Source organism: Cygnus atratus, chromosome 7 (assembly GCF_013377495.2).
Source record: "Cygnus atratus isolate AKBS03 ecotype Queensland, Australia chromosome 7, CAtr_DNAZoo_HiC_assembly, whole genome shotgun sequence".
Classification (NCBI taxonomy): domain Eukaryota; kingdom Metazoa; phylum Chordata; class Aves; order Anseriformes; family Anatidae; genus Cygnus; species Cygnus atratus.
This window is the reverse complement of record NC_066368.1, coordinates 31,240,105-31,253,427: the sequence shown is the minus strand read 5'-3', so window position 1 is coordinate 31,253,427 and position 13,323 is coordinate 31,240,105. Positions and strand designations below refer to the sequence as shown.

Here is a 13,323-nt window from a genome sequence, read left to right as displayed (position 1 = left end):
TTGGAACAAGAATAGATTTTGTATTCTTAAAATTGAAAAGCCGAAAATGGTGTCTTTGGAGAAAAAACAATACTTCTCCAGTTGGTTGTGGAACATTTTGACAGGCTTCCTCAAAGGAGCAAAGACAAGATAGGACAAAAATGATGCCAAAGAGCTGGGAAGAGAAGCGGACATTGGGAGGGGAAGAATCTTCCCAGGTCTTATAGCTGCTTCTTGCATCTCAGAGATGGATACCATGCAGCATTTGTAGTCCTCGCCTAGCCTGTGACTGACAGAGCAAATGTCTGAAGGATACAAAGACGAGACAAGGACAGATTAAGGCGACACACAGAGCAGACACAGGCATAACATGAACAAAACAGGAAAAGAAATTTCAGACTGAACATTAGGAGACTACTCAAGCCATGAATTTTATTGGACAGCAAAGTATTCTCTAAGGGGGGAAGTGGAATTTCCATTGGCTCAGCCATTTAGAAGTAGAGGTATGTCCTGCAATTTCAGGGTTGGAAGCCACGCTATAATTCAATAGCTCTCTTTTAACTCTAACTGCATAACTGTCTATTACAACTAACAAGAACATCAAGTATTGCTGGAGCTACCATAAGCCTAGGCATAAACCCTTGAATTACTTTCTATCTTCTTCTCATCTATTTTTCTGCCTCTCTCTAAGCATTACTGCCAAAGAGTGAAGCAGCATGAAGTATGGGTGCAGTGTAAAAACAAAACAGATCATTCACCATTCCTTGAAAAAAGCGTTAGGACAACCATTTTTAAAAAGAGGTTTTGCTTTATTAAACACAGCTTTCACAGAAATGGATGGGCACACTTTCACATACAGCCCCCATCCCTCATCACATCTGTCCCACGCATGAAGTTTTGACTTCAGGTATACATTACCATGGACAGGCTGTCCCTGGGGGCTTACACCAAAAGCCCGTCAGACGATGGGGCTGAGGCTCGTGCCCCCCGCACTGCCGACCAGAGCTGCCCAGCAGGCACCGAGCCCTGCCTGCCCCCTCAGTGCCACCCCATGGGCACCACCAGCCATGGGATTTGCCAGCCCCTGCCAGGACTCCCTCTTTCCTCTGCTCTCCAAAGCTCCTGTGTGTGTTTTTCTGTGCCTGTAGCCTCACCCGTGTGCCTGTCTGCCGTTGGAAAGCAGACTGCGGTGCCTAGCAGGAAGGGCAGGAAGCTCAGCTACCACTGGCACACAGGAATACACGGCTTTTGCCTAGTGGCCAAGGCAAAATGACTGATGTTTTCTCAATAATTCCACTCATGCGATAATTTATTGGTTTCTGTTTGACAGCCCCACTATTTCATGCACAGAAATGCATCTGAAACAAAGCTCCTGTAAATGGACTTTACATTCTATCTTCTTCCTTTTCCCTTATCACACTTCTAAAGATTTTAACATACTTGTCAAAGTAGGTGAGCCTCTACTCTGGACAAGATCAGATAAGCAGATCTTTTAATCGGAAATGATGTAGGAGAGAGACACATAATTAGTTTAGCACTAAGTGCTAAAAACTATCACCATACCCTTAAGAGGACAAGCTCTCTGTTGCAAACATTAAGTACTTGGGCTATTAAGAAAATTAATATTTTGCAGATATGAGGAACTCTAACTCTCTGAGTCATTGTGTTTGGACTCCTCCTATCAGAAAGTTGTTCTCCTGTGGAAGGAAGACTTTTAAGGACACCCAATTAACTTAAGCCCATTGCTGACAGCAGGCTGCATCATAGCAGTTGTTGCTTCTCTCTCTCTGTAAAATCATCCTGATACTGCATCAAAAACAACTGTCATTCCAAAGTGCAAGGACTATCAATTCCGTAGGTAGCAGGACAAGCAGGCACAGACTGTATATAGCCATTTTTTCTCTTTCGGTACTCATTTACTTTGATTTTTGGAGAAAAAACTTTCTCATTTTCCGAAATTCCCAACATAGGTAGATCTCTCTTCTAAAGCTAAATTGAGTGTTAGAAGTGGGACCAGTTGGTCTTTCTAAATCCCCCTCTCCCTGCATGTTCAACTCTAACTGATATCATCATCAGACTTGTAGGTTTATATGCTTATACATGTGTTATATATTTTCTGTTGTTTCTGAAACCATGAAGATCCTAAACATAATTTCCCTTCCTGGGTTCTGGGCCTTTTGGGACTCAAGAATAAATTCCTGTATATGGCAAAGCAGTTATCATGACCTGCATTTTACTTCATCTACAGTGTCTAGAACAAAGAAAGTAGTAAGAAGTCCTGGTGCAGTCAACTCTGGTCTTTCTACAAACCTAAACCCTCCTCCTTCTCCTTGCCATTAAAAGTGGCTTTCCAAAACTGCTTGTTATGCACCAGAGGACGAATGAATTACATCACCTCCTTCATGTTCCTCCACTCAGACCAAATAAGCATTACATCTTCTATGCTTTAGGATAAAAGAACAAAATTTTAAAAGTCATCTCATCTCACCCTGCAGTCCCATCCCAAATATAATTATAAGTTTCTAAGCCAAACACCAGGGAGAAGTTTTTTTTGTTGTTGCTTTTTTTTTAATTTACTGTGGGTCCATCAACTCTGGCCACCTTTGAAGGTACATTTCCTCCCCATTAGTTCCGTCTAGTCAAAGAACCTCACGTAGTGGTGACGCATCTCTTGTAGATAAGGGTATCCACTGATTTGATTTACTAAGAAGGCTAAATTTATTATGCAACATTTTACAAGTATAATTCTGCTTTCCCTTGATGGTAATAAATTCGATATCAGTTCCCCTGAGACAAGAGAACCAGTCCCTTTATTATCCAGACATGACCCCCAGAGCCAGATTCCGTTTTAGAGACGGGAAATAGCCATATCTCTGATTAAAAGGGAAACTTTAATCAAATAAAGTGCCTCATCAAGCAAGAGCCAAGATTCCAATACTCCTGACTGCAGCACAGCAACGATCCAAAGTCACATCTGCCCCCAGCCCATTACCACTTACTGCAAACGTGACATCCATCCCAAACAGGAGGTACAACCGTCAGGAGTTTCCGTGTCATCCCAGGAGCTGCTCTGCCAGTGCCCTGCAGAAACATGTTCTTGGGCTGCCCCCCAGGCTCTGTTCAAAGACCCGAGGAAGATGGGCTTTGGGGTGTTTGGGTACGTTTTTGCGCATCTAGATCAGTTTCAAGGGTGACAAGTAGCCTGAACCATGCAGCCAAGTGCAGCAGCCCTGGCCTTCAGCTCAGCACCCTTCCAGTCAGACTCTTCTATTCTCCTTCTATGCTCCTACACCCTGAAGCAGGCTTTTGGAGCGTTAGGATACTGGCTCCTTCAGAGTCCCAGCTCGAGAGCTCTGTCCCTATTGTCAGTGGTGTATTTCTGTAGTTTTACATCGGGCAATAAACAAATACGGAATAACAATAGCAACGACAATATGGATGTCCTGGGGTACTATGAAGTGTGCTTTAAGCCTCCACTCGTGTGTAAGCACAATTCTGTATGCCACTCCATGCAGAGATCTGTCTTAAAGTCTTGTTGGTCATCTAGACAGTTCTCTTGCAACAGAGCAAGACTCTGCAACTGACAGATAAATCACCTCCCTTTCAGCTGCGGAAGCCCAGCTACGCAAGCAAATGAAGGCGCCCGAACTCCACATCCACCCAGGAACCGCTGGGCTGGGAGATCCAGTCATTTCACAGAGTCTTCGGCAGATAGCCCCCTTGGATCAGCCCACGTGTAACGTTTCGGTTACGGGAGTAACGAAATTTCCCCTCTGCTTCGTGGGGAAGCCACGAAGCAACACCGAAGCCGCTGCGCTGAGCGATGCCGCCCGCCCCGCGGGGCTTCCAGCCGCAGCCCCGGCCGGGCACAGCTCGAGGAGCCGGTAACGGCCCGGCGGCCGGCGGCTCGTCTCGGCTGTCTGTCCGTCCGCCTGCCCGCCTGGGCGCTACGCTGGACGGGCACGGCCTCGGGCTCTGTCCCCTGCCGCGCCGCGGGGACCCGGGACGGTGTCGGAGGGGCCGAGCCGTCGACGGGCGGCCGCCGACCCGCGGAGGCTCCGCGCTGCCGCGCCGTCGGGGCGGCGAGAGCACCCCTGGGGGCGGGCGGGCAGGGCCCCCCCGTGCCGGCCGGCCCCGCTGCCCCCTTCCCGCGGCCGCTGGGCGCCGCGCGGCGGGGCGGGGCGCGGCGGGCGGGCGGGGGGGCGCGGGTGGGGTTTCGGTGCGCGGCGCTTATTAGTGTGGTGATGGAGGGACGGCCCCGCCGAGCCGCCTCGCAGCGGCGGCGGCGGCGCGGGCTGGCGGCGGCCGCGGGGAGGTGAGCGGCGGCGGCGGCGCGGGCGGCTCGGGCGGCGGCGGCGGCGGAGGAGGAAGAAGAGGAGGGGGAAGAAGAAGAGGAGGAGGAGGAGGCGGCGGGGCCCCCCCGCCGTGCCCCCTGCGGGCGGCGGCGGGGCGGCGCTGCCGGCGATGGCGGAGGCAGAGGCGGGGGCGGCGGGGCGGGCGCGGGCCGCCGTGGCGCGGCTCTCGGAGGCGGTGGGCGAGCGGCGGCGGCGGCTGGGCACGGCCATGGGGGAGGCGCGGCGGCAGCGGCGGCTGCTGCTGCTGGTGGTGTGCGTGGCGCTGCTGCTGGACAACATGCTCTACATGGTCATCGTGCCCATCGTCCCCGACTACATCGCGGCCATGCGCGGCGGAGGGGGCGCCGCCGGCCCGGCCGCGCCCGCGGGGGCCAACGAGAGCGGCGGCGGCGGCGGCAACCGGAGCCTGCTGCCCGCCCGGTACCCGCCGGCCACGGGGGGCAACGAGGACGTGCAGATCGGTGTGCTGTTCGCCTCCAAGGCCATGCTGCAGCTGCTGGTGAACCCGCTGAGCGGCACCCTCATCGACCGCGTGGGCTACGAGTTGCCGCTGCTGGCCGGGCTGGCCGTCATGTTCCTCTCCACGCTCACCTTCGCCTTCGCGGCCAACTACGCGACGCTGTTCGCGGCGCGCAGCCTGCAGGGGCTGGGCTCGGCCTTCGCCGACACGGCCGGCATCGCGCTCATCGCCGACCGCTACTCGGAGGAGCCGGCGCGGAGCCGCGCCCTGGGCACGGCGCTGGCCTGCATCTCCTTCGGCAGCCTGGCCGCGCCCCCCTTCGGCGGTGTCCTCTACCAGTTCGCCGGCAAGCGGGTGCCCTTCCTGGTGCTGGCCGCCGTCTGCCTGCTCGACGGGCTGCTGCTGCTCGCCGTCGAGCCGCCCTGCGGCGCCGGGGCGCGGGCCAACATGCCCGTGGGCACCCCGATCCACCGCCTCATGGTCGACCCCTACATCGCCGTGGTGGCGGGCGCGCTGACCACCTGCAACATCCCCCTGGCCTTCCTGGAGCCCACCATCGCCAACTGGATGAAGGAGTCGATGGGGGCCAGCGAGTGGGAGGTGGGCCTCACCTGGCTGCCCGCCTTCTTCCCCCACGTGCTGGGCGTCTACGTCACCGTCCGGCTGGCCGCTGCGTACCCGCACCTCCAGTGGTTTTACGGGGCCCTGGGCATGGCCATCATCGGCGCCAGCTCCTGCCTGGTGCCCGCCTGCAGGAATTTCGGGCAGGTCATCGTTCCCCTCTGCGGCATCTGCTTTGGCATCGCACTGGTGGACACGGCCCTGCTGCCCACCTTGGCCTTCCTGGTGGACGTGCGCCACGTCTCCGTCTACGGCAGCGTCTACGCCATTGCGGACATCTCCTACTCCGTGGCGTACGCCCTGGGGCCCATCGTGGCCGGCCAGATCGTGCACACCATGGGCTTCGCGCAGCTCAACCTGGGAATGGGGCTCGCCAACGTGCTCTACGCCCCTGTCCTCCTCTTCCTCAAAAACGTCTGCCAAATGAAACCCTCTCACTCGGAGAGGAACATCCTCCTTGAAGAAGGACCTAAGGGACTCTACGACACCATCAAAATGGAGGAGCGCAAAGGCGTGGGCAAAAGCCTTCGGCCAGTGGGTGAGACAGAGGAGAATGGCACGGACTCTTACCACAGATACCTGGCAGGGGTGTCTGAGGAGGACTCATCAGATTACGAGTACAGTTAGGTTCTCCCACGCAACCTGGGAACAAGGAGGGACGCGTGGGAGAGGGGAAAGGAGGGGGATGAGAGTATTACTGCGTTCTGTTTCTGTACCGACGTGCAATATATACAGTTTAACCTTTGTCATGATGTAATGGCTTTCTTCTTCTAGACTTATTTTAATCGGTATTTCCTTCAGCATTCTGGCGAGGTGTGTCTGGGGAGGCAATCCTGAAGAAAATTATCACAGTGATCATTGGCCTAAGTCTAGGGGGGGTCCTTCCAAAACAAACAAACAAAAAAAAAATAACAACAACAACCAACAAAAACCAGCCTCGTAGCTGGGATATAATTGTGCAAAGTTTTCTCGAGCTGAAACTGTGTGACATAATGTATATCTGTAAAAAAAAATAGAAAAGCAAAAAAGTCTGTGTAAAATTTCAAATGGTGTATTCAGGGACTTAATAAATCTGGTGTACATATACTTAGATTTTCAGTTGGTTTCATATATTTAAGAAGAGCAACAACTATCACAATGTCTTGTTCTTCCTTGGGAATAAACTGAAGTATTGTACTTTTTTTTTTTTTCTCTCTTGTGCTGCTCTCTGGTAAGTGCAATATGCTGTATTATGTTGAAGTCCGAACTACAAGAATAATAGAACCTGAATAAATGGAACTGAAGGGGATCGATTGTCTTTGTTTCGTTGTTGTGGGCTGCTCGAGGGAGGGAGCTTGGTTTTACTCAGTGTAACCCCTACGGTAACAATTCCTCCTAACACCGATCGCATCGGGTACCAAACTGCCCAGCAGGAAAACCCCGTAGGAAATGCTCTCGTTCATTCTTTAAAACATACGTTAACGGAGCCGAGCAAACAACATTGCACTGCCAACACGCTGGCCGTCGCCTAAAAACGGCCCCGTGGTCCCAACTCGTACTCTCACACGAATTTAATTTTAATTTTCCCGATCATGAATTGCAAACGTTCCGCAGGTCACACTGCCAGCAGCTAGCAATGCAGCACCGCGAAAGGCTTTTCGTGGTGCTGAACGCTGCCGCGATCACACTGAACGCGCCCAGCGCAGCCGGTGGGGGTTAAAGAAAACAAAGAAAAGCGGGGAGAAGGGCTTGGGCAAACGGTCGCCAAAAGCGGAAGCCTTCGATCCATCCGCAACGGAACTTGGGCGCGTGTTTTGCTCTGCAAATTTCTTTTGAAATAAACCAAAATCGTTTATTTTAATTCCTACCTCGTTAGGAAACGAAATAAAAGACTTAATTGTCGAGAGAAGCAAAGCACAGACACGAACAGCCGCGGCAACTACTGAAGGGCTTTCAGCCGTCCCCGGGGAGCCGGGCGCGGCGGAGGAGCTGCAGCCGAGCCGCCCGGGACGCGCAGCCCCGCAGCTCCCGTCGGGGCGGCCGCGCCGCCGCTCCCGGGGCGCAGAGCTCCCGAGAACAGCGCGGCGGCGCCTTGACACGGCGGCGCTAGCCGAGGGCAACGGAGCCGAGCCCCGTTCCCCTAACCCGCGGCCTCCCGCTTCGCGGTGCGCTGCAAGCCGGGCGGTGCCGCACGGCCCGGGGCCGGGCCCGACGCTGGCGATGCCCCCCGCGGGCAGCCCGTGCCGCGGGGAGCTGCGGGCCCCCGGAGCTCCCCCTGCCGCCTCCGGGGAGCTTCTCGGCTGCCCCCGGCGGTGCCTGGGGCGGGCGGCGAGCCTGTTGCGCGCAGCGGGAGGGGCGGGCAGGGCAGGGCCGGGCCGGGCCGGGCCGGGCGGTGCCGGGGGCGGGGAGGAGCCAGGCGGCGGCGGGGACGCGCCGCGCTCCGCTCGCCCTCGCCCAGAGGGGACCCGGCCGCCGAGGAGGTGGCGGTGGCGGTACCCCGGCCGGAGCCGCCGCGGAGCGCCCCGAGCAGCAGCAGCAGGTAGGGGCGGGCGGCGCGGCCCCGACGGCCAGAGCCGGGCGGGGGGACGGGGGGACCGCGGGGGCTCGGTGCCCTCCCCGGCGGCACCGCGAGGGAAGGGCCGGCGGTGCCCGGGGCTGCCGTGCCGGGAGCGCTCCCCGTGCTCCCGTGGCGGCTGCGAGCCGCGGGGGTTCCTGGCGGCAGCAGCGGGCTGCGTGGGGCCCGACCCCGCCTGTGCGCCCCTGAACTTTGAGCGGTGGTCCCCGGAACTTTGAGCGGGGCTCCCTGACACCGCCCGGGGCAAGCACCGGCACAGGGGGGAGTGTAACGCCCGGTGCGAGGTACGGCAGGCTGCCTCCGGGTCCGACCGCACGGAGAACTCCGTGTATATAAGCACAGTGCTTACAGCACTGCCTGTCTGCTGTCAGCTACCCGGGAGGTCAGTGCCTTTTGTTGCGGATTTGAGCTGCTGCTGGGAGCTGCGGGAAAAGCCACCGGCTCCCCAGCCTGCCGTGACTCGCAGCCGTCCCGCTAAGCCGCTCACCCTGGCCTGCCAGCTAAGCTAGCTGTAAATAAAAACAGCTAGGATTATTTTTTTCTTTTGCTTAATAACTTTGACAGTGCACCTCACAACTATCCGAGTGAGCAACTTTGAAGTCATCGTGCATTTCTGCAGGATTTTCTCTCATGTCAGTTTTCCTTGTTCAATATTAAGCAAATATCGGATTGGGTGTGATGCTAAGCCGGCAGCTGCCAAACCAGAGACAAAGCCTCAGTTCATCCACACGACAGAGGAAAGTACAGTTTGCTCTATCACCACCAAACTCTTTATCACTCGTTTTACAAATATGTCAGTCTGTTATTAGCACTACTTCCCACGGACACAGAGCCAGTATGGACCTGGAGTTTGTGTGGTATTTACTGCAGTTTGACAAACAACATCAGCAAAGAAAGAACAGAAGTCCCAGTGAGGAGAACAGCAAAGCAAGGTTTTCCTCTAGGGGAAAATAGGGTCTCTGGAGACAAAATGGCTGCTCGGTATTTGAATGCTGGCGGGGAGCTGAAGCCAGCACAGCTACAAGTGGGCAAGCCACCGTCTTCCAAGAGCTGCAGGACATGTCTATTATTTGCAGAGCTTTGAACCTGTGCTGCTAGGAGTAGAGTGCACTGCTATGTGATGAGACTTGTGTAGCACACGAGAGAGAGTGGAACAGCGCAGCGGGTTAATGTGGCCTTTCGGCAAGGGAAATCGTCTCTCACCTGGGTTGAAATCCTGAGCAGATGACAGATTAACATGAGTTTGCCGTGTGGCTCATTGCAGTGCCCCAGGGACATCTCTCAACCTTACACAACCTACTTCACAGCACATGGCCCCACTGGCAGTGCAGGACAGGATCAACACAGCGTGTCAGTGACAGTGTACAAGTTGTACAAGACTGCAATCACCAAGCCAGTTCCTCAGGAGAGGAATAACACAAAGCCCTCCCTGCCCATCTCTAACCAAACCTCTTCATTTCACTTCACACTGAACATTTTATCCAAAATGTTTTTAAAAGCTGCTGTAGAAGTAATTCAAGTGCCCTTAATTTGTAGTCCCAAGGGTTTCAGAAAGAAAATATGACTTTTTCTGTTTAGTCAACAGATGCTTTCTTTTATATTTTGCTTACCCACAGTACAAACTAATTAAAAAGAAACTCCTGTGATCTGTCAAGACCTGTCTGCGCACACAGAACTACTGCTGTTTTAACTGTACCACTGTAACTGAAGGACAACAGCTTGGTGTGGGCACTATTATGTGAAAAGAAATATGTCTTGGTGTAGCTTATTCTTGTACAGAAAATGAGTAAGAGGCATCTTTAGAGCTGAAAACCGAGATAAGCACAATACCAGAGAGACACGCGCAGAAGTATTTGCTCTATCACAGAAGACTTCTGCGACTTGTGTCAGGATAAGCCAACTCCCTGGATAAGTAGATCCAGTAGATCTGTTTGGAAAGGCTGCTGGTCGGAGCAACTCAAACACAGTGTATGCCACCTTTCCCAGCCCTCCTGCAGCCCAGGAGCTATGCCCCGAAGCACCCACACCCTGTGAGCTTCCAGCCTGCAGGGGGAAAGGCACATCTCCATTGAGCCCCTTTCTACTGCTTCCACGTCTTTAACACGAAGGTGACAGCACCTCACTGTGTCAGCGGATCAATACGTTTAAAGACTGCAGTGCTTTCAGATAAAATGGTAAAGGGAGGACATACAAGATCTGTAGATAGTTAACTGCAACCTTAAGGCTACTTGTGCTGACACAAGTATATTCACAGAACAGCCACCTCTCTCCTCCAGCTAATGTCTAACAGTAATACAAAGTGTGCAGATCATGACACAATGCATTGCAAAGTAGATTAGAGTGAGAAAATAATTCTCGCTGAGAAGGGACTGTTTATGTGCATCAGACAGTTTTGGAGAAATAAATTTATAGCGAAATGGGACAAACAGACTGTCAGAGCAATCTCCACAAAGCTCAGATCAGCTAGCTTTGAATCTTGTACTTCTATTTCTCTTCAGTTTTGCATTCTGAAGCTTCTGTGTATGCTTGTGCAGGGAATACTTCCCATGAACATTTTGATTATAAATAATGGGTACTGACTGGACTTTAAATCTTTTCTATTTCCAGAACTGAGGCGTGAGGCTCTGTAAGTGCCCCCAAGTGACTTCCATTTTTGTCCTCTACAAAAAATATCATAAGAAATGCGGGAATGCCTGTCCTAGAAAAAAACATGCAGAAGAAGGAGAAAGATTCGTCCAGTAAAGATGAGACAGTAAGTGACTGTTTTCGGGAAAAGAAAAAGAAAAAAAAGAAAAAGCAGGTTCAAGATGGATTACTTTTAACAGCTGACAGTAAGACTAATGCTGTAAATTAATGTATATTAATTTAATAATTGTAAACCAAGCTCTGTTCTAGAGCTGTTTTCTTTATTTCAGGGAACACTACTTAACCTGCAGCAGTTTATACTCAGGAACTAATATTAGTGCTTCCCATATCCACATACAGTCCTCCTCCCAATATCCCAAGTGAAATATTGCAATACAACAAACAGATGCGTTACTACATGGGCAGAGATGGCATATAATTATTTCTTAACAGCACAAAACTATCAAACTATCACATATGATTCATTTGCAAGTGGGTTTAAAAGATGCCGGATGTTTATGCCTATCATTAGTCATTTAAATCCCTTTGTGTTTAAAGCTTTTTTCCTTAAGCAGACTCATGAAAATGTACAATAACCTTATCCAGAAAGGACAGGCCAAACTCAGGTATCAAAAAGAAATTTGGCACATTTATTTTCTCTAGCCACAAAATCAGTGACAGAACAGATTCCTGACTAAATACAGCTTGAAACTGAAGAATTACCATTCTTTTATTTCTGAGATCCAGGGAGTATTAAAGGCTGAACTGGATTTGCATCTCCGTTAGTAATGGGTAATCCAATGACACTGTTTATGAGTATCTGTCATCTTCAGTTTCTAGATAGGGAAATGCAGCGCAGCACTGACTTTCCTGTGTCTGTCACAAGGCAGTGCGGGGATTTCAGCTCAGAGGACACCCACTCCCTGCTGTCTGTTCGGAGCCCTTCCTCCATCCTGCTCCCTCCCTGCATGCACTGGCAAAGGAGTCTGCAGCTAGCCTTGCTCTGAGCAGCAGGTGGGACTAGGTGACTGCCAGGCATCTCTTCTGAACGAAATCATGCTGTGGTCATACAGCCTTCTGAAAATGAATGTCTGTTACATCAAGTGCAAGTGAAAAAAGCTGAACTTCACCTGTTTAAGGAGACAGGCAAAAATCTAATAAAAGGAACAGACTCTCCAAAAGTTTATGGTCCACGCTCACTATTCTTTCTCAACTGGGGACACGTCTACCTCCATGAGGATCCGTGCTTAGAGCATCAGACCCTCTTGCAATTTCCCAGTCCTTCATGGATTACTTCATTGCCCGATTTTCCCAGTGCCTCCATAATTCCTCTGGCTTTTAAATGACTAATTACACTTCACTTGCTTAATTTTACATTAAAAAAAAAAAAAAGGAAGGAAGGTCAATTGTCTGGACAGCATGAACATGTTTTCTTCCCATATCCTATTGGTTTCCTTTAGCAAACAGGATAAGTATAAAGCAAGTATTAACAGACATGTTTTTTATCACATTTTCCGGGAGTGTTTCAGGCTGACCGACAACAGAGTTTTGGCAGGGTGACACTCAGATTTATTGAGGTTTCTCATTACGGTCTTCTTGTATGTAGTCAGTGCTAACAAACAGGCAGACCAGCACATTTTCTATTTCTGCAATTTTATAACCAATCATGTTATCAAATATTAACCCAGGGTTTTACTGATCACAAACTAAGTACATTCTTTACTAATGAAGTACCTTCTCATAATGAATTATTTTATTATGTTTGAATGTATTTGAAGGTTTTCCCAAGTCTAGTTCAGAATATATGCTTGTGTCATGCCAATTTGTTTGTTTGTCCTAGGATTTCTAGAATTTTTACTACGGAATATTCTCTTTTTGGGGGGAATATTCTTTTTTTCTCTTTCCCATTTGTTTCTTGGCATATCCATTTGAAAATTTCATTGGCCAAAGGCCTACAAATAGAGCTACTGGAGAGGCAGCACCACTTCAGGATTTCGTACAGCTGCATACTATGGCCTAAAATCCAGGCACTTTATGACCTAATGAAACTCCACTGAAGTCACACAATTACATTTGCAGTGATCAGTCATCTCAACTGCTAAAACAGAATAAGTGGATTCAAAAAGGGATGCAATATATTCGTCAGCAACAGGACTATCACAGCTATTAAATGCAACAGTCCTAACAAAGTCTCCAGTTTGTTCTAACCCACTGCTTGTGGGGTAGTGCTAGAGCCTATATAAGTAGGCTGGGCCTCCCCTGATTCCTCTCCATTTCCCAAAGTATCTGTTACTGACTGCTAGCAGAGACTGCTGGGCTAGGCAGGCACTGGTTTCAGCCCACAGAGCCATTTTGATATACACTGGCCTGCACTTGCAGATCTCAAAATCAGTGTCCAGTCCATATACTACTACTACAAATCAAATACTACTACTACTACTGCTACAAAATGCTGCTGTACCACATCTGCCTGGGATGGAGTTACTTTTTTCCACAGCAGCCCATAGGGCACTGTGTTTTGGATTTCTGACTGATAAACTGCTGATAACACACCGCTGTTTTGGCTGTTGCTGAGCAGTACTTGCACAGCATCAAGGTGCACAAGGAGCTGGGAGGGACACTGCCGGGACAGCTGACCCAGACTGACCAAAGGGATATCCCATACCTTACAATGTCATGCTCAGCAGTTTTGGGCTGGGTAGCTGTTGCTTGGAGACTGGCTGGGCATG

The 13,323-nt window shown here is 51.2% G+C and overlaps 2 protein-coding genes across 2 annotated transcripts in view; both read left to right on the top strand.

The window, feature by feature from the left end:
• The first annotated feature begins 4,443 nt into the window (after nt 1–4,443).
• SLC18A3 (solute carrier family 18 member A3) lies at nt 4,444–6,042 on the top strand. Its single transcript, XM_035544117.1, has one exon. The coding sequence runs from the start codon at nt 4,444–4,446 to the stop codon at nt 6,040–6,042; it is 1,599 nt and encodes a 532-aa protein (XP_035400010.1).
• A 4,616-nt stretch (nt 6,043–10,658) lies between these two features.
• CHAT (choline O-acetyltransferase) overlaps nt 10,659–13,323 on the top strand; it is a 36,023-nt gene continuing 33,358 nt past the window's right edge. The window contains exon 1 of the mRNA XM_035541128.1: nt 10,659–10,721. Coding sequence (XP_035397021.1) covers nt 10,659–10,721 — 63 coding nt within the window. The remainder of the gene's footprint in view (nt 10,722–13,323) is intronic.